A 27176-nucleotide genomic window follows, 5' to 3' on the forward strand; every position below is an offset into this window, starting at 1 on the left:
GGCGCCCTTTTGAGTTTGTCCCCCAAAGCATTTCTACATTGGGTGCTTGGCAGCATATTTATGTGTGCATATGCTACTAGGGTGATGTGTGTGTGTGTGTGTGTGTGTGTGTACGCGCGCGTGTATCTTTTCATATTTAATTTTAAGGAGTTGCCACCAACCATTGGTTTTGTTTTAGGTGTGATTGGTCACCTATTTGTCTAATTTGTTTTAGTTACCCAACTAACAAAAAAAACTGATTCAAGGGTCTTTAAATTAATTAAGGTAAACCAATGCTTTGAACCAAATATTTTGGACTCGGAAGTTCAGTTATGGGTGGGGAAGCTATTAGGCATCCCACACCGCATATCTAAAGGATTGTCACGACCCAAACCCGATATCCGGATTTGTGACCATGACCGGCATGCTAATGTCAAGCTTAAACTTGATATTAACAAGAACCAACTTAGCTTTTAACAAAAGCTTTTACAAAAGCTTCACTCTTTCTTTTTATTCTTGTTTCTTTAAACAAAGAATATAACCTTTCATTGGACATTCAGAGCATCTACATTGTACTTCAAAGAATAACATAATCCACCAGTTACTCAAATTCTGAATTTCACATAATACATCTCTTAATACTTTAAGATACACAACTTTCATTAAATCCTAAAATACATAATATTGTAAAACTAAACATCAAATTTCTAATTTGGGATCTATACTTTTAAAACTAAAACTAGCTTCTTCCAAAACTCGACTAAGGCTCCCTCTGCTCCAAAATGAAACTTGTAACTGAAAGGGTGGAAGGGGTGAGCCACATAGCTCAGTAAGGGCAAGATACATAAGAATTTAGTAAGAATGCATGTAAATCAAATCATTTCATTTTATAAATGTTCAGATAGGAGAACATCTTTTCATGTATAGTATTTTATACTATTTATAATAATAACTTATACGCTCTTCATAGGAAAATTATTGTTCTCCTTTTTCTTATTAAATTAATATTACCAAAACCTTTCGGATTGAATTTCTTTCGTTTCTTACAAAGTCACCAAATATAATATTGATTGTTTAAAAATCATATATTTATATATATATTCTTGTTACAAAATAATCATTTTAACTTAAATCAGATAATTGGTAACTTTGTCTTAAAGTAGAAACATTTTAACAAATAAGAAAACTTTTCTTTATAAACTTCTTCTCGTAAAATATTATAACTTTCATAGTCATAAAATTTAACGTTTCATAAAGAGCAAATATCTGATAAATTTTTTAACATAAACTTGTACTTTCATCAGAAGCTTTATCTTTGAAGCATAACAAAACTTCAAAAACTTTTAACTTCAAAAACTTTTATCTTTAAAGAACAACTTTTCTTTTCATTAGAAACTTCTTTTCATGAGAGCTTTTAACTCTTCATAATACTTTTAAACAAAATCATTCTCTCATGATCATTAAAATAATATAGCTGTTCATACCATATTAGTTAGTCCATATCTGATGAATCTGTACTTATTTGGGAGGCTTCTAGCACCACTGTGCTAGGCATCCAACATTCTCCACAATGCCAGGTATTCCCAGGATCACATCATAATACATATCTTTCAACCATGGGGGTAGGTTAACTTCCTCCACAAGTTGGCCGTAACCAACAAGGGTGGGTATAGTAGAGCCAGTCCCACTTTTAATGGCCAATCAGATAACATTTTCCATGGAAAGCCAGTAATTAAACCCCTACTGGCAGAGTTTAGATCATCAGAGAACATAACCCGAAAACATTTCTTACTTATACATCCTACTGAAATTCATAGTTTGGATAATATTTCATAATAAAAGTATTTCCATTGTTTTCTTTAAACATCATGTTCGTGGAATTAGTAACAACATTAAATCATATACATAAGGTTTCGAAAGTTCATGAACACATCTTTGTTTGAAACATGATTATATGCCATATCTCTAATCAAAAACTTTTTAATGCATCATATACTTTAAAATAACCTCATGATTTACCAAATGCCCATATAACTTATCCCTTACTTGAAAGCAGAGGAACTGAGAGCCTAAAGTCGAAGGAGCTTAGACTTGAGTACTGGTAATCCCTAAACCAAATATCAAAGCTTATTACTATTAATTATACCTTAGAATAAACTTACACATTTATCTCAAAGCCTATCTTTTAAAAACAAGGAAATCCTAATCCCACCTCAATTAGGTTCCCACAAACATACAATGCACATGCTAACAATTGATGTACCAAACTAAAGAAAAACCATCATTTTAATGTTTATATTCATATCATGTCAAACAACTTTAAAATCAATTCAGAATGTGTTTGAGATCGGAAGCAATGGTGCATGCATAAACTTACACAAGGCAACATACAGCATGTTGAACAAAACAGTTTCATAGAAACAATAGTCGAATGGTTTAGAACCCCTCCTTTGAGCACTAAACCTTGAGCCAAGTATATATATAAAAAATATCTATGATCTAGACATTCTAAATGATAAGCATATTAAATTATAGCTCAAAACATTCATTCTAACTTTAGAATTAAATCCTCAAAGTTAGGCATGTCCCTTACTGTTCACTGTTTTATTCCAGTAGCATATACTTCACTTATAAAATACAAATGGGCTATCAATTTACATCCAAACTTCATGAAAATTTACAGAACAACTCCTCTGGATGTCTAGTAAATACTATATAAATTTAGAAGTCAAAGAATAAAACAATAATTTAATAAAAATCATAGAATATGACATACTCAAAACTGTCCTGACAGAATTCCATGCAACTTAGAAATTACACCATTATTTTTATATTGATACAAATGCCGTGAGACTACTTCCATTAGAACCGTATGTGTCTTAGGTTTCATAATAAATATCCCTAGCATCCAAATTCACTGTATACAATTTAATACATAATTTACCATGTGTAAACACAGAATCTGTCACAGCGACAGCTTTGCAACATTTTCTTGTAAATTCACAAACAATTATCAAACGATGGTATTTTCCCATGAAATTTCATACACATACTAGACATATTATATAATAATCTCCAATAAACATTTTACCCATAGCTATCCTAGAAAAATACAGAATTTATAATAACCAAACAGGTTAACAGTGAGTGCAAATCCTTAACAAGTTCATGAACTAACACTCAACCAACTTCAATTACTATAACAACTACACATTCAGCACCTCAAACAACAATTCCATAAAATTTATCTAGCTATTTTACTACTCTTAACACTTACCCATAACAAATTTTAACTTAGTCTATCATCTAGGAACACATGCAAGCATAACAATGATTCAATTCATATTCATGAAATCAACAATCTCTAAAATCCAACACACCCATTTACAAAATCATATAACCATCACTCAAGTTTAAAATGAACAATAGACTAAAAGAATTAGATTTTTCCCTTACCCTAAGCATGGTTCTTGGAGTGATAGAACTAGAGTCACTCTAACTTTAAATTGGGAACAAGAGCTTGGGAAGAATTGAGAGAACTTCTTGTTGCTGCTGGACCCGTAGGTGTGAAAGGGAGAGGAGAGTTGAGAGTTTTTTTTTTCTTCTTTCTTTTGATGTTGGACCGTGGGTAAGAAAGAGGGAGAGAGTTCTTGATTGTTGTAGTTGCTTTGAAAGAGTCAAAGAAGAGATAAGATGGAGACTTATCTTTCTTTTGGTGTGTGAACCCGTGGACTCAAGAGAGCTTCTAGCTCTTTCCTTAAGAGAAAAGTGTGGTGAGAATTTTCTGATTTAATTGGACCCGTGGGAATAGAGAGGGAGAGCTTCTTGAGTCTTCTTTCTTTGAGAAAGTCAAAGAAGAGATAAATGTGTAGCCAATAAGAACAAAGAAGGAAGAAAACAAAGAAGCAAAGCAAGAAGGACCAAAAAGTTTCTGGTGCAGCCAAGAAGTCAAGCAAAATATCTTGGGTGATTCACGTGTATTGCTAAGGAAAGGAAAGATAACTCACCTTTTCAACTTTTCTTATTTACACTTTCCACCCTCCCATAGTTCTATATTATAGAAAGGCCCAAATAATAAAATAACTTCACATATAAATCCTTATCTTTATACACTTAATTAAACACCAACAACTATATATCTAATAACTTAACCACTTAATGTAATTTTGTACATACTTAGTGTATATTCATAATACAATTAGCCATTAAATTATTTACACTCTTTACAATTCTTATTCAAAGGTATTATAAAATAATATGCTTATTAAATACTCTTATATTAATTTTAGAAAGTAAGTGACTCAAGATAATAATTAATCACTTGAACACAAGTTCACTATAAAATTGGGTCGGGATGTTACAAGGATAGTATCTCATTTTAATTTAACTTCAACATTAACATTTTTGGAAAATAAATTAAATACTTGACATTTGGTTTTTGAAAGAGTTTTTGTCCAAACAATACACACACACACACATATCATGTGAGTATTTATATACAAATAAAGCATCATGTGAATATTATTGCAAAAAATATTTACAGGCAAAACATGTGAATATATATATAAGTAGCATGTGAAGGTCCTTATTTACGATGTTGCAAGAATATAAATATGTATAACCAACATGTGAGTATGATATCACCTTATGCACATTAAAGCGATAAGGAAAACTTGTTCTCCAAGTTCATTCTCATGCATAAATAGAACACCCCCCCCCCCCCCCCCCCCCCAAAAAAAAGGTTAATGTAGGGGGAGGGGCCAGGGAACATGTTAGCTTGGTACTATTAATTCAATGGAAGTGAATCATAGACACATAACAAACCTCATAAAAAAAGATGCCATCAAAAGTTTTAAAGACAACTTTTATGTAAAAAGAAAACATTTTATCTTACATTTGAAAAGATGAGTATTTTCTTTTTGGAAAACATAATGACTTTTTGGGAAAAGGTTTGTTTTAAAACTAGGGTTAAACTTTTTTGGGAAAGTAACCCTTAAAAAGGGTTCTCTTAATTTTTTTTTTGTGTGTGTAAAAGATGGTATTTTCTTTGATGAGAAAAGAGAGATCAATTTTAAGAAAGAAGGGTTTTGAAAAAAAAAAAAAAGAAGAAAGAACTTTTATGAATCTTAAAGAAAACAAAGTCCAAGATTAAAACCATTTTGAAAGCTTAATTTTTTTTTAAAGGTAAAAGGATTCTCATGTCTTTTAGAAAACTATAGCCAAGATTTAGATCAAAACCATTTGAGAAATTTTTTTTGTTTTCAGTAAATGGTTTCCATGATTTTAATGGAAGAAAGGTGATTTAGGAAATGAAAATCCATGGTTTTTGTTCATCTTTTAAGGTAAAATGAAAGTTCAATTTTAACTTCTTTTGGAAAAGGGTTTTAGAAATGGCATTGATTGAAGGTTTAAAAGATGCCCCACTGGAAGATGTTTTGTTTCAGGATGAACTTAAAATTTTTTTTTATTCAGAAGGCTTGTTAATAGGTCTTGAAGTATAAAAGAAGTTTGTGCCCCATGATAGAGAGAGTGGCTGTAACATCATGCATATGGGGCATTCGACTTGGAATATTTTATTACACACTTTCTATTGCACAACATACACACTTCCTTTTGAAATCTTGTTTTTAAAATTCAATTTTAGTTAAAATTGTGAAATCATATTTTATAAACATGGTTTCATGATTTCAATTCATGTGATAATGAATGTGTAATAATGAGTGTGTGATAATTACCCAAAATATAAATTTGGTTTAAATAAGGGCACATTCGTATAGTTGAGTTCAATTTATTCTTGTTCAACTCTCTTCTTTGTAGGAAATACGAGAGAATTTTCCTAAGAATACCAAAAATATTATGAGTCATATGCCCTACATGCAAGATGTTACTACTCAAGCACTCTCTATCATTCATGGGGTATACACTTCTTTTATATTTTATGATGATGTGTTGAAATCGTCAGTGAGTTGTGGGCCCTAAATCACTCCAATGAGTACCTGTGGAATAAGAACACAAGGACTAAGCATAAGGCACCGGTGTGGTACCGGCCAAGAACCCTCCGAAGGTCAAGTTAGCGAATGAAAAATCTCTAAGAACTCTATAGTGAGAGAGTTAGGGATTTTCTGCAAACCTGAGGAATGAGGAGGTTTGGTGCTTATATAGTGGTGAGTAGTGAATCAAGATCCCTTAGGAGTAGAGATTTTCCCTTATGGGGAAAATTTGCTATTAGGGTTTCCGAGATTGTAGGGCTTTCGTGCATGGTGAACAAGATGTTTTCTTGTATAAATACTCATGGGGGGCAAGGAGGACCAAGCCGGTCCCGTCAGCTTTTTCATTCACCCCGTCGGCCTTTTACTCACCCCGTCTGGCTTCCATTGTGTCAGGCATTAACATGGCCTCATCGCTTTTCATGTCGTCTCTCTGGATCATCTGTCTGCTCCCATGGGACTGACGGACCCGTGAGCACTATCAATTTCCTTACGTGGTGTTACTGAGATTTGTTAAACCTTAGTCAAAATTACCCCTATCACTTTAGAAGACCGGCTAAGACGTCTTCTGAAATATGAAAGAAGTTTGAAGCAAGGCCAATCTACTAGCATTAAATTGATTCTGGGTAAATTTGGAAAAAAGAGAGAGGAGGAAAGATGTATGAGAGCGTGTGAAAAGTCGTTTTGGTTTTTTTGTTTTTGTTTTTGACTATGATGAACAAATATTACATGGGAAATTTAAAAGACAGACTCCTATTATATAAGTACTAGTACATCCAAATAATTTCTAGTGAAAGAGAGAGAGAGGGAGAGAAAAAAGAAAAAGAAAAAAAAGGCCCTGCTTGCCCTTTGCCTTGGGGATAGGGGGAGGAGGACCTTAGCAAGTTCAATGCTTGGGGTCAATAGCTAATATTAAATTTGGATTCGTATATGAATTTATGGACAACTGATTTTTTTTATATATGGACAATTGATTGGATGGATGAGCAAGTGGATTTTAAGGGTCCGTTTGGATAGAACTTATTGCTGAAAACTGAAAACTGAAAACTAAAAACACTGTAGCAAAATAATTTTAAAATGTGTGAATAGTACCGCGGGACCCATTTTTAATGAAAAAGTTGCTGAAAAGTGAAATTTGTGGGTCTGTAAACAGTGCACGAATGCACTGTTCACAGAAAATTGGGTCAACACTTGCGGCTGGAGGAAAAAAAAAAAAAAAAAAAACTGAAAACGCAGACGCAGGAATAAGTGCAATCCAAACGCCCTCTAAGCCTTTCAATTCTTAGTCAATAAGAGGGTATTAAATAATTGGATGCTAAAATTTTCTTGTGAGAGGTGGCCTACCCACGTTTAGAAGAAATATTGTTTTTTTTTTTTTTGGTAAACGAAGAAATATTGTTGGCATTTGAGCTGACGGTCCAATTGAATTTAAAGTGTAGGAAATTTACTATGTCCAATTGAATACAACTTTACCACGAAGTCAAAATAATGCTACTATATGTCTATATCACCGTTCCCCCGCGTGAATTATTAGACTACTATTGGAGAATAAAGTGACGTAACAAATTACCCATTTTACACTTGCTATGAGACCTTGGGCTTCGTGTAGAAGCTTAAAAGCTGAAATTTTAAATTATTTACTTATTGAATTAGTGTGGTATTCAAGTTTTGTGCAAAATGTTTTTGTTTGTTTTAGTATAAAAATGTACTATTTTTATTTTATACAATTATTTTTTAAAAATATCTTATATCAAATTATTTATTTAGGTAAATTTCATTAATATATTCTAGAATTTGAGATAATGTCAATCAAGTCTATTACTTTTTAAAACTAATCATTTCGGTTTCTAAAGCCAACGTAGTCCCTAAAATGATTGAAAAAAAAATTAATTGTTGATGGACTAAGTTGGCTTTAAGATCCAAATTGGCTAGTTTTGAAAAGTCTTGAACCTGATTAGTATTGGTCCAAACCTCAAGGAATATTAGTGGAATTTATCTTATTTATTTTATACTACATTTCATTAAAATATTATTTCTTTATTAATTTTTCATCATTCTCCCAATTCATTTATCTTTTTCTCTTATTTATTATTATTTCTTTATCAATTTACATAGCAATAGTAACAATGTAGCTCTTTTTTTTTAAAATTTTTTTATTTTACACAAGTGTGACTAATCTGATAAAAGTGAATTTTGGGATTATATAAATGTAAAAAATAACATTTTATACTATTTTACATTATCCTTTATGAGTGCTATTTGTATGTTTACCATTGATTTATTGTCTAGTTGTCTCTTGACTGGGCCATGTGTAGTAGTGGGGTAGTAATTATTAAAGACAAAAATTAGACTATTGAAGTAATTGGGGGTGAGGTAGTGTATTTACAACTTTTACGCGTTGAATTGTTAATAGACTAACACTATTTACACAAACCAATAATGATATGCATACAACAAAAATAATGCAATAACAAAAATTAAAGTTGAGTTGAATTTTCATCTTAATTGAGTACCGCTACAAACATAATAGTGAATGGATGATTGCTTAGTTAAGTATATTGAAGAGATATACTTATAACATTGGTAATAAAACTATTATGTAACGAATTTAAAATATGAAAACATGTAGAATGAAATTATAAAACTTTATGTATTTACATGCATATTTTATGATGTTGATATATTCAAGTTTTTTTAATTAAATTTTGTATAATTTAAGTTTCTTAGTGATCACCTATAAAATATATCCTGGAGCTGCAACTAATTCTTGTTCCACTATCTTCTTTGTAGGAAAATACCAAAAATATTCCGAGTCAAATGCCCCAAATGCAAGATGTCATTGTTCAAGCAGTCTCTTTGCCATGGGGCACAAACTTCTTTTATTCTTCAAAAGACCTGTTAGCAAGTCTTCTAAAGTATGAAAGAAATTTGAAGCAAGAATAATCTACTGGCATCAGATTGACTTCGTGAGTCTTTTGGCTAAATATTGCAAAAAATTGAGTTTATTGGTGATATAAATACTGTTCAAAGTTATTTTGAAAAATGAGGAAAGAGAATGAATTTCGGCAACAGTGTTGCCGAAATTGCAAGAAAAAGTATGAGAGAGAGTAAAGATAAGTGATGTGATGGAGGAGGGAGTGTGAAGTGCCACAATTGGTTGTCACAATTCATATTTTTTCTCTCCTCCCTTCCCTACAATTTCGGCAACTTGGTTGCTACAATTGGTTTCCCTTTGGGCACTCCACCTAGCACTAGCACTTTGGGCACTTCACACTCACTTGGGCAATAGCTTTGGGCAGCAAGAATTTCGGTAATCTCATTATCGAAATTCAATTTTTTCTCCCTCCATCACATCACATCACTTCACTTGTCTTTTCTCTCTCTCATACTTTTTATTGCAATTTCGACAACATCGTTGCCGAAATTTACTTTCTTTTCTCATTTTTTCAAATAACTTTAAATAGTACCTATATTACCAATAAACTTAGCTTTTTGCAATATTCAGCCAAAAAACTCTTGACTTCGTGGTAAATTTGAAAAAAAAAAAGAAAAAGGAGGAAAGACGTGTGGGAGTGTGTGAAAAGTTGTTTTGGCTTTATTTATTTATTTATTTATTTTTTGACTATGCAGAACAAAGATTACCATTTGATTCCTTCTCAAAAAAAAAAAAAAAAAAAAAAAGATTACCATTTGATTGCATGTTCTAACTATGTAGAACAAAGATTAAGGCTTGGTTTGGATAGCTGAACGCGTCTAGCGTTCAGCGTTTCCAGCCCCTTTTTTTTTTTTTTTTTTTTCTTCTATGCACAGGTTTCAACCAGCCGACAAGCAGCACTATTCATCATTGTTCATGAACAGTACACGCACTTTTCAATTTTTTTTTTTAAAATGGGACCCGCGGTACTATTCACACATTTAAAAATTATTTCTCAGTTTTCAGTTCTCAGTTTTCAGCTGTATCCAAACGGATCCTAATAGTGAATACAACTTTACCACAAAGTCAATGGCCAAAGTGGTCAAATACCATTATTTGGCAAAATATTTACCAGTTTACCATTGTAAGCTAATAGACCCATGAGGATTTCAATTCAATAACTCAACTTTATGTAAGCTAAATAGACACATGAGTGTTTCAATTCAATAACTCAACTTTATGTAAAGCTGTGGAACGGCAACTGTACGTACCCGCGTAGGACACTCTCCATTTCGATGTTCCTTCTCAGCTCCAAACTACCACTATCGATATCCTCTATATTATTCCAACTAATGCTAAAGAAAATAAAGACACAACAAAATGAGAAAGCTTGGATGATGTTTCCAATTATGGATACAGCCTAAATAGAGGTATGTACACAACAAGATATATACAAATCAAATAGAAATTAAAAACTATAAAATATATAAGATTCTGACATATCATTTTGTTGTGCCTTTAGTTACATATCAAATATATAAGATATATACAAATCAAACAGCTATCAAATGCTAAGATATATACAAATACAAACTATTGTTACGAAGGGATCAATGGCGGTTTCAAGAATTTTGTTTAGAGTGTTCCTTAAGAAGCATAAATTATACCATTTTATTTTTTTTTAGCCTTTAGGTAATTAGGTTTGATTCAATGTTATTAATTTCATTCCGTTCCGACCGTAACGACCGGAAAATACCGTATTGGTAAACAAACTGGAACAGTAACCCACCCTCTTCCACTTTGGAAAAAATTTCGGGTCATTCCGGTCTATTTCGAGTATTTCAGGGAATTTTGGTAAATATCGGCCGAAATTCAAGATTTGGCCGGCATGGAGTTTGTGCTTTAAAAAAAAAAATTGTTCTTAAAATCAAAACAAATTTGCATTCTGTAAACCAAAAAACAAAAGAAAAAAGAAAAAGAAAAAGAAAAGAAATGAACAAAGGTACTTGTACAGCTAAAAAAAATCGTATTGAGAAATTTGAGACTCAACTTGAGAAGATATATTGCCTCAATGGTACTGGTAGAAGACACAGAAGTTACGAACAAGGAAAAAGGCAAAACGTAAATGTAAAAGTGTAGATGAAGATGTGATAAAATTTAAAAGTATGAAGTGTAAAAATCGAGTAGACAGAAGACGTGTGTGATTATGAATAAATAAGAAAAAACAATTAAAAATGAAAAGTAAGTAATATATATGTTTGATGAGAAAAAAATAATATTGTAATAAAAAATAATAAAATGTTGAAAATTGTGTTGTATTGGAAAATGTGCTTAGTCGAAGAAATCAAGCCACTACCTGGCCTATAGTAGTTTTATTATAATTTTTTTTTTTTTCAGATTTTAGTCCAATTTTTTTTGAGTATTTCCCTTTTGCTCAAAAGACCCTAATATATTGTTAAGTTGCTCAAATTATGGACAAAAATTTAATCTTATTGACATAAAAAAAATCAGGATGGTCCAAAAAAATATTTAAAGGTAAATAAATATAAAATTTTAAATTATTCTATAAATTTTTTTTTATAAGGTGCCGCCGCCACTGGAAGGGATAAACCCAGCTTTGTTACGTGCTCTATTAGATGCACCAACAATGTTCTCCAACAATAGAAATTAAAAACTATAACCAAGACGCGAGACTAAGAGGTTGAGGATGACCACAGCATGAGAGTAACTTGCAGTAGAGAGACCCACAGCTTCACAACAGAAACAAAAACCCAAGACTCAAGAGCTTTCACTGAAGAAAATGGGTAGCAAGGCCTAGATCTATAGAAGAAGAAGAGGGAGATCAGCTTTCACTACACCGAATCATGGAGATTTCAGAGCATCAGCTCACCTTTTCGGAAACAGAGAACAATGGAGGCTGGAAAAATTGGCAAGGGAAATTGAAAGTTAGGGAGAAATGAGGAAAAAAAAGAAAAAAGCTGGTAAGTGACCAGTATCGTAGTAGTTGGTGAGCTGCCATTGATGGTGACTTTACATGTGGGTGCTGACTTTTCATGTAGGTGGGATCCACTAGTTGACCCAACCAAAATGTGTTCCCGGTTTGCATCCCTCTTTCCTCCCTCAAAGTCAATTATTTGAATTTCGAGCAATAAGATTCCAAGCTAGGGGCTGTAGTATATATAAAAAAAAAAAAAAAAAAATTATCATGAAACTCTAATTCGTATTAACAAATCAAGGAAGTCATATATATATATATAAAATCCCCACATTGCTTAATCCCAATATGTTAAGCTCATATAACAAAATATATTATACTAAAATTATATTATCTTTTTAGTAATTATGGACCAAATTACATTATTTTTTATTTATATATTTGCTATAAATGTAGGGTGTATTTAAATATTGCTTATTATTAAAAATTGAAAACATAATAACAAAATAATTTTTAAATATGTGAATAATATTGTAAGATTCAGTTTTAAAATTGATTTTTTGAAAAAAAATAATTTGTGAGTCTCATAAATAAATAGTGCACACAACCCACACAAACAGCACAAAACTCAAACACAGAGAAAAAAGCGTATATTCAAACGTATAGTCCCAATTATTTCATTGGTTTTAGTTTTCCCACCCACCAACATGCCACAATTTTTATTCTCCTCTGCCAATTCCTTTATCTTCTAGACCTTTCTTTTTCTTTTCTTTTTCTCAACCTTTTTTACATCCACACAATTAATCATTTTTATTTCTCCCTTCTCCTTCTTCACTTGTTTTGTTTCATCTTCTTCCTTTTACTTTATTTCGTCCACAGTAAACTAACTCTCTCTCTCTCTCTCTCTTTTCAATTCAGCATATCTCTCACTCCATCTCAGTTGTGGTTTTTTTTGGGATGGGAAATTTAAGGGCTGGGCTTTTTTTATTTTGGTAAAATTGGTAAATTGGGCTAATTTTTGTAACTTTCCTATTGCTGATTTTGTTATTAGTTTTTTTTTTTTTTTGAGTATGCCATTTTTAATGGTGGCTAAGTGTAATTATTAAATCAAATTGCTAAATTAGTACTTATATGTATATAATAATAATTTTTTTTTCCAAATTTAGAGGGACAAAGCCAAAGAATGGCTCCTTCCATGGGTACAAGACTCAGAAATTTTGCTAAACAACATTTCTTTCCTGGGTCTCACGTATTTTGGATTATGGGTGATGAAATATAACTTGGTTTTCACCCCATCTAAACACCCTCTCATCCTTTAGGAATAATGAACTGCATTCCAATCTAAACTCAGTACTTAATATGCTCATAAGAAACTGTCTTTGGTTTATGCTGTGTCCCTTATCTCCAACCATGCTTTTGCTTTTGTTCTTCTCTACCTTTCTTATTCAACCTTCTTTGTGCTCCGTGATGGACCCTATCACCTTCTCTTTCCCCACATTCCATCCTAAAAGTTGCAGCAATGGAGAGCTTATTTGCATGGGTTCAGCGACTGCAGTCGATGGATACTTGAGCATTACACCGGAGCCACAACACAGCAATTTCACCTCACAAACTCAGCTAAAAACCAAGGTTGGCCGGGTTCTGTATTCCCACCCTATGCTTGCATGGCCAGCCAATATCTCAACCATCTTCACTGTTAGAATTTCTGTCTTCCAGAATTCAACTGATTCAGGAGATGGAATGGCGTTTATTATGGCACCAAATCATGATCCGTCGCCACCAGATAGCCATGGCTTCTTTCTCGGACTCCTTGATCGGTCAACCGAAGGTAAGTATATGGTAGGAAAAAAAATATTTATTTATTTATTTATATATGTATTAATATTTTAAAGTTTCTGTTTGGATTTTAGACCCCTTCCTGCAAACATAAATTGCATTAATTTGGGATAGAAAAATACATCAAATAGGCCTTGAATTGATAAAAAGCATCTGTCACTACACACTGTTGGTATGATTGTCACTTTACAATTATAATTTTTTGTGGGTTGGTAGAGAGAGGGGGAGAAGCTCGGGGTTCAAATTTCTATAAGAAAACATTACATATTTAGATTAAGTTAGAGTAGAATTTTATATCAGAGTAAAACAAAAAAAAAAAAAAAGAAGATAGAAAGACTCCTTAAATTAACTAAAAGAACATGACAATCATGTGAGACATATGAGAGAAAATGGAAAAAAAAAGTGAGACATGTGAGAGAAAATGTCTGAAAAGGGTGTTTGGTTGGAAGAGGGAAAAAATTGGTGAGACTTAGTTGTTTTCTCCATGCACCCACCAAAATTGAACATTTTGCCTTTTTTCTCTTGGCTCTTCACCGAGCCCCGTTCGCAACGTTCTTCTTTTTTGGTTTCTTTTTTCATGTTATTTATTTATTTATTTATTTATTTTTTATTTAAAGAAAACAACTTATATTCTTGAACTTCTTATGATTTTTTTAAAACTTTTTTTTATGAAGTATTCATTGATACATAAATTTTTAATAAAAATATTAAGCATTACTTTTGTTTTATCTAATAGGGACATAATAGTAATTTTTTATCAATTTTATTTTTTATGCTCTCATTTTTTTTCTCAACCAAACAAAAAAGTTTTCCATCTTTCCATTTTTCCATCCTCTCAACCAAAAAGTTTTCCATCTCTTCAATTCTTTCACTTTTCTATCCCTTCAACATTTTCAATTCTCTAACTTTTCCACCCTTCCAGCTAAATGGACCCTAACTATACACTCGTGCACATAATATTTATAATTTCACATGTGTTGTCTGCAGTTTTTAAACATATTCACATTTAACATACAAAATGAATAATGTGTACAAACGATATATACAAATAAATGTGCAATAATCAATACAACCTGACATTCGCGTACTAATTAGTTGTGAGATATCTATATCTACATCTATATATATATATATATATATATATATATATATATATATGGTTTTTCATTAAATTTAAATACATAATTGTATTGAATTTTGATGATTCACGAAAATCAGTAGGCTAAATGCTCTCGACTTTCACCACGGTTAGGTGACCTGAGAAGGAAGAAAATAACTATCGAAGGTGATTGAGGTGAATTGGCCAAGGACCCTCCAACGGTTAAGACAATTCTCTCTCTAGATCACAAGAGTAGTAAGTGAATGAATAGTGAATACGTACCTTGGTTGGATGAGGTTTGGTCCTTTTATAGAGAGTTTGGAGTGAGTCTACTTGTTGGGTGCCACTAACATCAGGGGGGATGTGTGGACTTAGTGAGGAATGTGGAGCGAATTTTGGGGAATTCACCCCACATTCCAAGATGTGAGTTAGTGGGCGAACCATTTGAGATTGTAGAAAACACTCGAAAATTTACTAAGTGTTTATTAGTCGTCCATACTTGAATATTGTATGGACGACAATACTTTCCTTGGATGACCAGATCCTTGCTGGATGACCAGTGACCTACTTGCAAGTCTTTATTTTACGTTTGTGATACATACTTCTTCTTTCTCCTTTTTGAAGGCTGTTTTGGACGTTGTTGATCTTGGACGCTTTGCACAAAGAATACTTATTGTTGATCACCATCAGTTGCACCCTTGTTTATAGGTTGTCCATGCCTTCGTCATACTTGTTTCATTTTTCATTTTCATTTCTTCATTTCTTCTCTTTTTTATTTTTATTTTATATTTTTACATTGCACTTTCTGATTAGTTGATAGGTCATACACGTGGCATTAAATGACTTGGTGAAATCAACCGATATAGATGCTGCCATGTGGCTTGATCACAGCAGTTAGGAGGTCGCGTCACTTCGTTCCTTAAAAAAATGGCCACATGGCGTCTTTTTGTTGGTTCGTGTCGTTTCAATGACCCACCTGGTCCCCTAAAATAGCTCAATCTCTCTTTTACCCTCTCACTTTCTCATATTTTCTTCTCTGACATCATTCGTCCTTCGCACCTCATCTAGGAGTCCTCCTTCGTCCTTAGTCCCCTCTGTCTAGAATCAAGTATCATCTCCTTCCTTGTCTAAGGTTTTCTTCTTTAGAGCTTTTTTTATGGCTGAAATCATAGTTTCCTCGTCTAGTGATAAGGACGATAGGGAGATGGATGAATATCATGATGAGAGTAATTATAATGATAGTAGTAGTGATACTAGTGAGGACAGTAGTGGTGAGAGTACTTCCTCGGACGAACGGTATTTTTCTTGTACTCCTTGAATCCCTTTAAAGGTTTTCTAAGAAGAGATGAGGAAGAGGGTAGCGTTTGAATCATCTACTGGTCTGTATAGTGCTCCTACGTAGTTCATCCTACCTTCTTCTGATCAAGTGGACGATGTGTTGGAATGTTGTGCCATGAACATTCTGTCCAAAATTAAGGCAGATAGGCTTCATACACTTAGGAATATGTACTAGATTCTTAAGGACGTTCACACTCATCTTCCTACTCCTGGTAAAATGGTGTTGTACTCCATATTCCCCTAGAGTTGGTATATACGAATCCTACCTTTTAGGTGGTTTGAGGTTGCCTTTAAACACTTTTGCTAGGGAACTCCTCCATAGTCTAAGTATTGGACTCAACCAACTTAACCCCAATGGTTGGAGGATAATTGTGGCAATGCAAGTTTTGTGGAGAGAAGCATTTGAAGGGAATCATCCTCTCATGGTGGACGAGTTCCTTTACTGTTACAAACTTGCTGAGATCTACAAGTCTCTTGGATTTTACCAATTTTCAGCTAGAGAATCTGGCTATAGGCTGATTGAGTCTCTTCCTACGTTTGATAGACTCTGGAAGACAAAGTTTTTCTTTATTCCTGGGTTTTAGGCTGGCAACCCAATTAAAGTAGGAAGGGGTGCCTTCCCTCCTTATATTGGTGCTATGAGTCGTCTACGTTCTGAGGGTATGTTATCTTTGATTTAGCTCTTCTTGAACTTTTATATTCTTGTCTGACATTTCTCCTCTTTTTTCAGCTGTAGCTCGTCCATCTTTAAGTAATTTTTACCTTGAGCGCGTCCAGAGAGCTTGTTCTTTTGCTGACAGGAGCTTTCATTCGCTTGTAACTCTCCATCGTCTAGCAGCTTAAGGACTTGGACCCATCCCTTCTCCTAAAGCTTTAGCACATGAGGCCAACACTCGTCAAAGTAAGTTAATTTTTTTTTATTAAATTTTAATTGATGTTATCTCCTCTAGCCTTTGATGATCCTTTTTAGGACTAGCAACTATGAAGGAAAACAAGGAGAAGGAGCTTGCCAGTGATGACGAGGTCGTCCAAACTGAGGATGTTGCCCCCATCTAGACTCGTCCAAATGTCTTAATGACATTAAAGCTAGTGCCCCTTGGCTCTTCAGAGAAGAGGAAGGTCGTGTCTAGGATGGTTGATGTAGGGAATCTCCCCAGTCATTGAGGCCCTAAAAGGCCTATGTGGATTCGTCTAGCCATGGAAAAACTCTTGTCATCAAGCTTGATCCTTCTCTAGTTTGAAATCCTGCTGTAGTCCTTCCTTTTGAAGTTCTTTTTTCCGAGGCTCCCTCTTGTCCTGATCTGGAGTTGTCCACAGTCCTTCTTGCCAAAAATCTTGCCACTACTTCTCACACTCTTCTAAGAAGTGAGGCCTTGGCCTGTAACAGGTTCAAGACGGTGTTGAAGGAAGACGATGTCATGGCTTGCTATGACATGTCTGTTAAGGAGTTTGAGTGCTTCACCATCCATGATCTGTTTAAGGAATTTTTCGTTGTCCATAACAACTTACCAATTTTATTGCCAAGTGTTTTAACGTTTTGTTTTACAAGTCATGTCTAAATTTATGGTGGCATCCAGGCAAGCCATAGACTTAGACAAAGAGAAGATCAGGCTGGACGCGAAGGTTCTTGCTATAGAGAGGGAGTTAAGCACGCGAGTTGGCGAGAGGTTGAAGCTGGAGGACCAAGTGAAACATTTGGAGTTTGAGGCGAAGGAGTTGAGAAACTTGGCTAAAGAACTCTAAACTGACATTGTCAACAAGGAGTCTAATCTGGATCACCTTCAAAAGAAGAGTGACAAATTTTCCTTGTTTATAAAGAAGGCCAAAGACGAGGCAATCAAAGAGTTCAAAAGCTTCCGATGCCTATACAAAACTCGTAGATGAGAACTATGCTGCTGGGGTTGAGGTCTTCCATTAGGATGTACGCAAAGCTATTCCTGGGGTAGATTTTGACTTCATAAGGCTTCTCATGGCAGCTGAAAGTTCTTTACTTCCTAGTAGCTTCGAGGATGTTAATGTTGAGGACGATGCCACCACCTTTGATCTCCCCAAGGACGACGGTCAGCCTAAGGATGATGCCCAAGTTTAAGGACGAAGCCTCGACTAGTTTCTCAACGTAGCTTTTCCCTTTTTTTTAAATTGTTTTTGCAAACAATTTATTTGAATGAGGTCCATTGTTTTGGACCATTTTAATTTTCTCTTAAGTACAATTACTCCGTCTATGGTTTTGGATGTAAGTTTCATACATTCACCTTTTTAGGCTTAACTTTCAAGGGTTTTTGGACATTGGTCGTCTACCCTTATCATGGACAAGTTAACTTATTCATATATATTTGCTCGTCCAAAGTTGGATGTTTATTTCCATTTTTTTGCTGTTCTTATATGTTTGTCCATGATTTGGATTTCTCTTTTTCCAGTTCACACATATTCGTCCATGGTTTGGACATTGTATGTTTAGGGATTTTGGACTTTGGTTATATATATATATATCTAGTCATCCCGCCCATCTCTTCCTTGAAACCATTCTTCATCAACCACTTTTGAGAACAACCCCCTAGTGTTCTACTTGATTATCAAATCCAGTGTTCTGATGTGATAAATACAGAGGATCCATGTATTGTGGCAACTGTAAATCACAAGCCTTGGCAGTTATGGCTTATTATACCTCTAAAGATGATTCAGATCCAAACAATACTGATGATTCAGACCTAGAAATCCAAACCATCTACACATCTCAGCCTCTAATAGCCCCACTAACTAGCCCCACACCTATAGCCCAAGTGCACATCCTCCTTTACACTTATTCCAGACCCATCCCAGTAATGACCTTGTTTGACATAGGAGCAGCAGCAACAATTCTCCATCCTAAGATATTACCTGAAAACTTTTGGCTACCCCATCATCAGATATTCAGAGTAGCCAATGGAGAAACATTTCTGATCACCCAGAAAAGTAAGCCCATTTGCATTAGAATTTTTCCAACCCTTACTATTAAACACCAAGTCCTTGGATCCCCACTCACAAGCATAGACCTTCTCATAGGATTTGATCTCCTTCATCAAATACCTAGTCTCAGATGGTCATCAAAAGGACTTTTGCATAAACAACATCTTCTCACCTAGACCCAAGAACCTCATTTGTTCTCAATAAATCCCTTTGATTCTTTGAGACTCCAGATTATCACTGAATGTTGTGCAACCACTCACTTTGAATTCCTCATTCTTTGAAGAAGTTGATGGCAAAAGAAGTACCAGCCAACCCAGACGTTTGCAAATAGCAATGGCCGCATAAAGACCATTGGGAAATGCCAAATCCTTTGGTTGGACATGATGACTCATACCACTATAACCATGATCCAGATGCTGATGTTGATGAATAATGGTTCCAAGGAAGAGATGGGTGAGATGACTAGATATATATATAAAGGAGAGAGAGTGTCAGAAACAACTTTAAGCATAGCCACTATTGTGGACTTTTCAAGCAAAGCCACTATGGTGGACTTTTCATTCACCAGCTCCTACTTTCCCTGGAATATGTTTGTTGACAGTAACTATTATTTTATGATGACAATTATCAACCATACAAGAAATGATCTTCCTTCCCACATGCTATTTATCTCTCTGTCAGCAACATATCCGGAAGAAGATTACTACTACACCAGGACCCCTGACTCCAGATGACATTTGTCAATCCATCTTCAGGACCCCTACTCCTCTGGACATTGTCAAGAACAAGCTAGCCTCTACAATCCAAGCTTATCTTCTGATTGTAAAATATCTTTGTAACTTCTTGCTTATAAATAGGCATCTTGTGTCTTTGTAACGGGCAAAGAGTGAAAGAAAGCCCTTTGTTATATGTCTTCCAGTTTCTCTTATGTCTAATGTAAAAAAGTTGTTCAATCTAATAATATCCCTAAGTTTGCTGTATCTTGTTCTGTGTTCAATCTCATACTTTCATGTTATCTTTTATAGTGTCTTAGTAATATACGCCATTAATAAGTTTCCATGATCTTCTTACACTTCCATTGTTTGTCCCTCTACTCTCTCTTATAGTTGGTATCAGAGCCTAGTAACTAGTTTCACCCTCTTTTGATCAGTATACTTTGATTATTGTCCTGATCAGTATGCTCTGTGATTTAGAGTTGCCACAATACGTGGATCCTCTGTATTTATCACATCAGAACACTGGATTTGATAATCAAGTAGAACACTAAGGGGTTGTTCTCAAAGTTTCAAAGAACCTATTTTTCCTGAGTCATCTTGTGGACGTGTGAGCCTAGAAGTGACATTTTAGTCTTGTTAGATCTTAGGAAAAGAGTTCTTTCTTCCAGAAACTATCATGGCTAGTTCATCTTCAGCAGTTGCGGATTCCATTACGACTATGTGTGACCTTTCTCTTCGTAAATCCACTGCAAATAAGTTAGACTACTTGTATGGAATCTCCCATGTACCCGAAGATAGTAAAATTCCTATTACTGATTTTCCTATTGTAAATCCTTACACTGTGTTTGATAAACCTCAAAATACTTTTAAAAAATCTATAAAAAAGTTTTTAGGTCCTTCTCATCCTTCTACTGTAAAAGAATATGATCAAAGTATACTGGCTGGATCATAGCAATTTGAGTAGGAAAGACTGCTACTTCATCATTTTTTGGTGTGGCTGCCAAGAACCTAACTTCAACTTCACCATTTTCTTTTTTGATGAAGAAAGGAGTGTTGGACTGGATTGGCTTGGCCGCCTGATGAAGATTCTCATATTTTGTAATCCATGATTCTGGAAAGAGTTTAGTCATCTGCTCTTTATTCAACTGTCTTGGAACAAATGTGCATATAGGCGTCATGCCTGGGTCAACTTGGATTAAAAGAGCATCATTAGACTGGGCTATCTCTGGTATAGCTATGTCAAAAGCATGATTTTGGAGTCTGTAGGCAAGCTAATAATGAAGTGTGGCTGCAAAGGTATCATGCACCTGGGAAGATCCTATAATCTGAACTTGAACTTTAAGAGCATCACAAAGGTGAGGGTCTTTAAGAGACATGTTAAAGTTGGGAAAGAGGGTAACAAAGACTGTTCCCGCATTAAGAGTGGTTTGGACGGTTCCTATAATTGCATTATGGTATTCCAAAAATCTAGAATCAAGGAGGGAAATTCTAGAAGCTATAGGGAGTCCCTTTCTTCCATGGAAGGTTAGTGCCAATCTTACTGCACCAAAATGGAGGTGGGTGTATCCTTGTTTTTTCCATGGGATTACGAACTCTCGGGGAAGAGCAAGGGTGATAAAATTTTCTTTCTCACTTGCTGGAATGTTGAACTGGTCAAACTTAGAAGCTTGAACATATTCTTTTACAGTAGAAGGATGAGAAGGACCTAAAAACTTTTTTATGGATTTTTTAAAAGTATTTTGAGGTTTATCAAACACAATGTAAGGATTTACAATAGGGAAATCAGTAATATGAATTTTACTATCTTCAGGTACATGGGAGATTTCATACAAGTAGTTTAACCTATTTGCAGTGGATTTACGAAAAGAAAGGTCACACATAGTTGTAATGGTATCTGCAACTGCTGAAGATGAACTTGCCATGATAGTTTCTGGAAGAAAGAACTGTTTTCCTAAGATCTAACAGGACTAAAACGCCACTTCTAGGCTCACACGTCCACAAGATGACTCAGGAAAAATAGGTTCTTTGAAACTTTGAGAACAACCCCTTAGTGTTCTACTTGATTATCAAATCCAGTGTTTTAATGTGATAAATACAGAGGATCCACGTATTGTGGCAACTCTAAATCACAGAGCATACTGATCAGGACAATAATCAAAGTATACTGATCAAAAGAGGGTGAAACTAGTTACTAGGCTCTGATACCAACTATAAGAGAGAGTAGAGGGACAAACACTATAAGAGAGAGTAGAGGGACAAATAATTGGAGTGTAAGAAGATCATGGAAACTTATTAATGACGTATATTACTAAGACACTATAAAAGATAACATGAAAGTATGGGATTGAACACAGAACAAGATACAACAAACTTAGGGATATTATTAGATTGAACAACTTTTTTACATTAGACATAAGAGAAACTGGAAGACATATTACAAAGGGCTTTCTTTCACTCTCTGCCCGTTACAAAGACACAAGATGCCTATTTATAAGCAAGAAGTTACAGAGATATTTTACAATCAGAAGATAATCTTGGATTGTAGGGGCTGGCTTGTTCTTGACAAATGTCCAGAGGAGTAGGGGTCTCGAAGATGGATTGACAAATGTCATCTGGAGTCAGGGGTCCTGGTGCAATAGTAATCTTCTTCTGGATATGTTGCTAACAAAGAGATAAATAGCATGTGGGAAGGAAGATCATTTCTTGCATGGTTGATAATTGTCATAATAAAATAATAGTTACAGTCAACAAACATATTGCAGGGAAAGTAGGAGCTGGTGAATGAAAAGTCCACAATAGTGGCTATGCTTAAAGTTGTTTCAGACACTCTCTCTCCTTTATACATATATATATATATATATATATATATATATATATATATATATATCTAGTCATCCCACCCATTTCTTCCTTGGAACCATTCTTCATCAACATCAGCATCTGGATCATGGTTATAGTGGTATGGGTCATCATGTCCAACCAAAGGATTTGGCATTTCCCAATGGTCTTCATGCGGCCATTGCTGTCTGCAAACGTCTGGGTTGGCTGGTACTATGTCAGGTAAGATTCCCTGATTGAGAGATTCTGCCATTGTGAGGGAATAGTGACAAGATATCCAAGACACGTCCATGTGTGTGTGAAGAGTACCATCAACATTAGTCACCCAATGCATTTATGTAGGGTGGAGGATTCTTTCTGCCCGAACATCGTTTTTGAAATTTAGTTTGGCTACTAAACATGCAGAAGTAATTTTGTGACCAAAGCGTGGGTGCTCTAGTTTGGAATACTTGAACCATTGACCATTATGAGCATCATTCTTCAAGATTTCAGACCAGAATTTGTGAAAATATTTATTTTCGCGAGGGAAAATGTATGAGTAAAATTCTGGCTCAAAATGGAGACACAAGTAGTACTCGTTGAGTAAGTACCATATGTAGAGATAATGTACTACTGTCTAATTTGTTATCTAAAAGGCAAAAGGGGTTTTCCATGGTTTTTCTATGTCTGAGAAAATGGCAAGGAAATGACGTTGGTGTTCTTTGAGGTAATCATGGAGGACTCTAATGATTTTTTTAGATTTGGCTTCAAGGGTCAAGGTCTTTATTTGGTCTTTTATTTCTGGAGGAAGGGTTTCTATCATATTAAGGATATCATTAGGGGCTGCAGTAGAAGGGCTAGAGGATAATGATGGATCTGTTATTGGATATACACATAAAGGTGGAGGAATTATTGTGGTATGAAGAACTAGAGGCTTTCTAGAAAAGTAATCAGTGATAAGATTATCTTTACCTTTGATGTGTTTGACTTGAAAAGACCATTGTGAAAACCAATTTGACCATCTGAGTAACTGAGGATGTGGAAGCATTTTTCTTTTGAACTGGAGCATTTTGGGAAAGGAAGACATGTCCATTTATACTAGAAAATTATGCCCAAGAAGGTGAAACTGGAAATTTTCAATTTCATGTTTGACTGCCAAGATTTCCTTGAAAGTAGAATGGTTATGAAGCTCTGAAGGCTTGAATGCATCACTTTTATATCCACAAATACTTCTTTTGCCATCAACTTCTTCAAAGAGAGCTGCTGCCCAATACTCATCACTTGCATCTGTCTGTAGGACTCGTTTGCCTGGTCTTGGAATTTGCAAAAGGGGAAGTTTTGCTGCTAATTTTTTCAATTGTTGGACTGCTTCTGTATGAACTGAATTCCACTCTGGAGAAGATTTTTTTTAGCAATTTAGCCAAACAATCTCTGTATCTGGAGATTTTTGGGATAAAGTCTGACATGTAATTAACAATTCCAAGAAACTGCTGTATTTGTTTGGTACCTGTGAGCTTATCTGAAAATTCACCAAGAGAAACTGCTATGTGGGGTTGTAGAGTGTACTTTCCATTGGAAATGTTTACGCCCAAGAAGTCAATAGAAGATACTTTTATGAACATTTTCTTTTCTGAAAGTATTATCGCTTGAGCTTTTACTAAATTGTAGAATTCAGTAAACAATTGTTCATGAGATTCTGCATTTTTTGAAAATAGGAGAATATTGGAACAGCGTTACCATTGCTTTTTGGAATTGAGATGGAGCATTTTTAAGACCAAAAGGCATTACAGTCCATTGGTAATGGTGGTCTGGGATGCAAAACGCTATCTTGTATCTTTCTTCTGGATGAATTCCTAATTGGCAAAATCTTGCTTTGAGATCAAACTTCGAAAATACTTTAGCATGTGAAAGATGCTGGAAAAGGGCACTTTTGTTTGGCAAAGGAAGCTTGTCATCTGCAAGAAAATGATTAAGATCTTGGTAATTAATTACCAATCTAAGCTTTCTTCGAACTTGTTCAGCATGCTTGTTAACATAGAAAGCTTCACACGCCCATGGAGAAGTTGTGGGCTCAATAAGGCCTTCTGAAAGAAGGGTAGATAACTCTTGCTTAGCCAAGGATAGGTGTTTTGGTTTCATTCCTCTGTGACTAGCTTTTGTGGGGTTAACGTCTTCATTCTTTTTGAAGGGTAGGTTTATGAAAAAAGATGAGTTTTTCCACAAAGGATTTGGATTTTTAAGTAGGAATTCAGAGTGAGTGGTTGCACAACATTCAGTGATAATCTGGAGTCTCAAAGAATCAAAGGGATCTATTGAGAACAAATGAGGTACTTGGGTCCAGGTGAGAAGATGTTGTTTATGCAAAAGTCCTTTTGATGACCATCTGAGACTAGGTATTTGATGAAGGAGATCAAATCCTATGAGAAGGTCTCTGCCTGTGAGTGGGGATCCAAGGACTTGGTGTTTAATAGTAAGGGTTGGAAAAATTCTAATGCGAATGGGCTTACTTTTCTGGGTGATCAGAAATGTTTCTCCATTGGCTGCTCTAAACATCTGATGATGGGGTAGCTAAAAGTTTTCAGGTAATATCTTAGGATGGAGAATTGTTGCTGCTGCTTTTGTGTCAAACAAGACTATTACTGGGATGGGTCTGGAATAAGTGTCAAGGAGGATGTGCACCTGGGCTATATGTGTGGGGCCAGTAGTAGTAATCTTCTTCCGGATATGTTGCTGACAAAGAGATAAATAGCATGTGGGAAGGAAGATCATTTCTAGGAGCTGGTGAATGAAAAGTCCACCATAATGGCTTTGCTTGAAAAGTCCACCATAGTGGCTTTGCTTGAAAAGTCCACAATAGTGGCTATGCTTAAAGTTGTTTCTGACACTCTCTCTCCTTTATATATATATATATATATCTAGTCATCCCACTCATCTCTTCCTTGGAACCATTCTTCATCAACATCAGCATCTGGATCATGGTTATAGTGGTATGGGTCATCATGTCCAACCAAAGGATTTTGCATTTCCCAATGCATGCTTTTGCTCGTCTTTCATTTATTTAGCATCAACAAGTATATGTGGTAGGTGTTCATTCCTTCCCTTATTTTTTTACCTTATGGTTTTTATCCCACTTTGTGGTTTTTTACCTTTCCCTCGTCTAAAGTAGGCTTAAGATGATATGTCCCCACGTCTAAGGATTTTACTCGTCCATGGCTTTTAGCTTTTCTTGTGGACTTTGATTTTGTAAAGGAATAAAAACACTTAAGTAGAATATCTAAACTGCTTTATATATAAACTAGGAACTTTGTACACAACATAAACTCGTCCACAGCTAGTGCTTTTTAGAGAATTCAAATGGTAGAAAACATATAATGCTGCTAGAAAACATAAGTGCTAAAAAATAACATTATGAGAGACCGCGCCCCCAGCCCGTTTTTATGCAGTGTCGGGCCAAACCCACGCGAATGGGTGGAGTCTTGTTATTGCCTCTCAAAATGGATGTTCGACTAATTATATTTTCCCCTTTAAATTAAGGGTTTTACAATGGAGCTGCCACTTATTTAATTATTGGAAAAATAAGAAAACCAAAATTGAATAATTCCTCATTTTATTAATTTTCAATTGAATTTACATTGATCATAGGAAAATTACATGGCTTTGGTCCTAGATACAATCTACGATAAAGTACATGGCTTTATTTCCTAGTTACAATCTAAAAATTGAAAATTACATGGATAAGCATTTGATCTACTAACCCTTGATCTAAGTTCGGAGGTTATGTTACAAGGTGGGAAGGTGTTAGGCACCCACCTTGCTTGGTGAAACTAGTCTTCTAGACTATGGTGGCCAACATTTATATCATATCATCCAATATGTCAATAAATTTGCATGTTGAATTTAATATGTGTGCATGTGATGAACCCTAATTCAATTTATTAAGCATTACATTTGGATTGAAAAATAAATTCTAGTGAATGTGTGTGTATAGTGATATCCTAGATTCAAGGATTTGAAAGAATTATGAAAAAAACATGTTTTTTTATATTTTTGATGTAGATTTAGTATCAAAACTAGTGCTTATGCATGAACATGTGATGAACAACAAGAACATATGAAGAACACATAAGAACATTCAAACATATTTAAGAGAATTTAAATAATTACTATCATGTTTTAATCCTAAATTCTTATCATGGAAAAAACAACACAAAAAAACAAGTTAGGGAAAGAGATTATACCTTCATGCAAGATCCATATGGTGGATGAGGAGACTCTTGAGGGAGGCCTTAAGGGTGGAGGAAAAGAAGAGTTAGGAGAGGAAGAGTGAGTCTCACTCAATACCTTGAGTCTCAAGAAGACCAAGATATGACAAGACTACTCAACTTCCTAGAACTCAAGAGAGGAGAAAAGAGGGGGGTTTTGTTGTCTTGGAATGAAGGAGAGGGGGGGTTAGTAGTGGTGGAGGAAATATGAATGGAAGGCCATTAATGAGGGTTGACAAAGAATCATGAACCTAAACCTCATTTTAGCATTGGGGGAAATTTGGAGCATTAAATGTAGAAATGGGTGGGAGTGAGGAGCAAGCCAAAATTCGGTTTTCCCGTAGCTG

The 27176-nt window shown here is 34.8% G+C and overlaps 1 protein-coding gene and 1 long non-coding RNA gene across 3 annotated transcripts in view; one reads left to right on the forward strand and one right to left on the reverse strand.

The window, feature by feature from the left end:
- Positions 1-543: 543 nt before the first annotated feature.
- On the reverse strand, positions 544-3764 carry LOC142643942 (uncharacterized). The gene is made up of 2 exons (XR_012845929.1): positions 3436-3764; positions 544-2087 (listed from the first exon to the last, which is right to left on the reverse strand). It is a non-coding gene; the product is annotated as an uncharacterized LOC142643942 (long non-coding RNA).
- Positions 3765-12648: 8884 nt separating this feature from the next.
- LOC142608553 (L-type lectin-domain containing receptor kinase IX.1-like) overlaps positions 12649-27176 on the forward strand; it is a 30131-nt gene continuing 15603 nt past the window's right edge. Inside the window, exons 1-2 of one of the 2 annotated variants that reach the window (XM_075780261.1) lie at positions 13339-13444; positions 13516-13643. In XM_075780261.1, coding sequence (XP_075636376.1) covers positions 13556-13643 — 88 coding nt within the window. In that variant the 5' untranslated portion in view covers positions 13339-13444; positions 13516-13555. Of the gene's footprint in view, positions 13644-27176 lie in introns of both variants that reach the window. The other variant, XM_075780260.1, reaches the window with a different exon arrangement.

The sequence above is a fragment of the Castanea sativa genome, chromosome 1 (genome assembly GCF_040712315.1).
Source record: "Castanea sativa cultivar Marrone di Chiusa Pesio chromosome 1, ASM4071231v1".
Classification (NCBI taxonomy): Eukaryota; Viridiplantae; Streptophyta; class Magnoliopsida; order Fagales; family Fagaceae; genus Castanea; species Castanea sativa.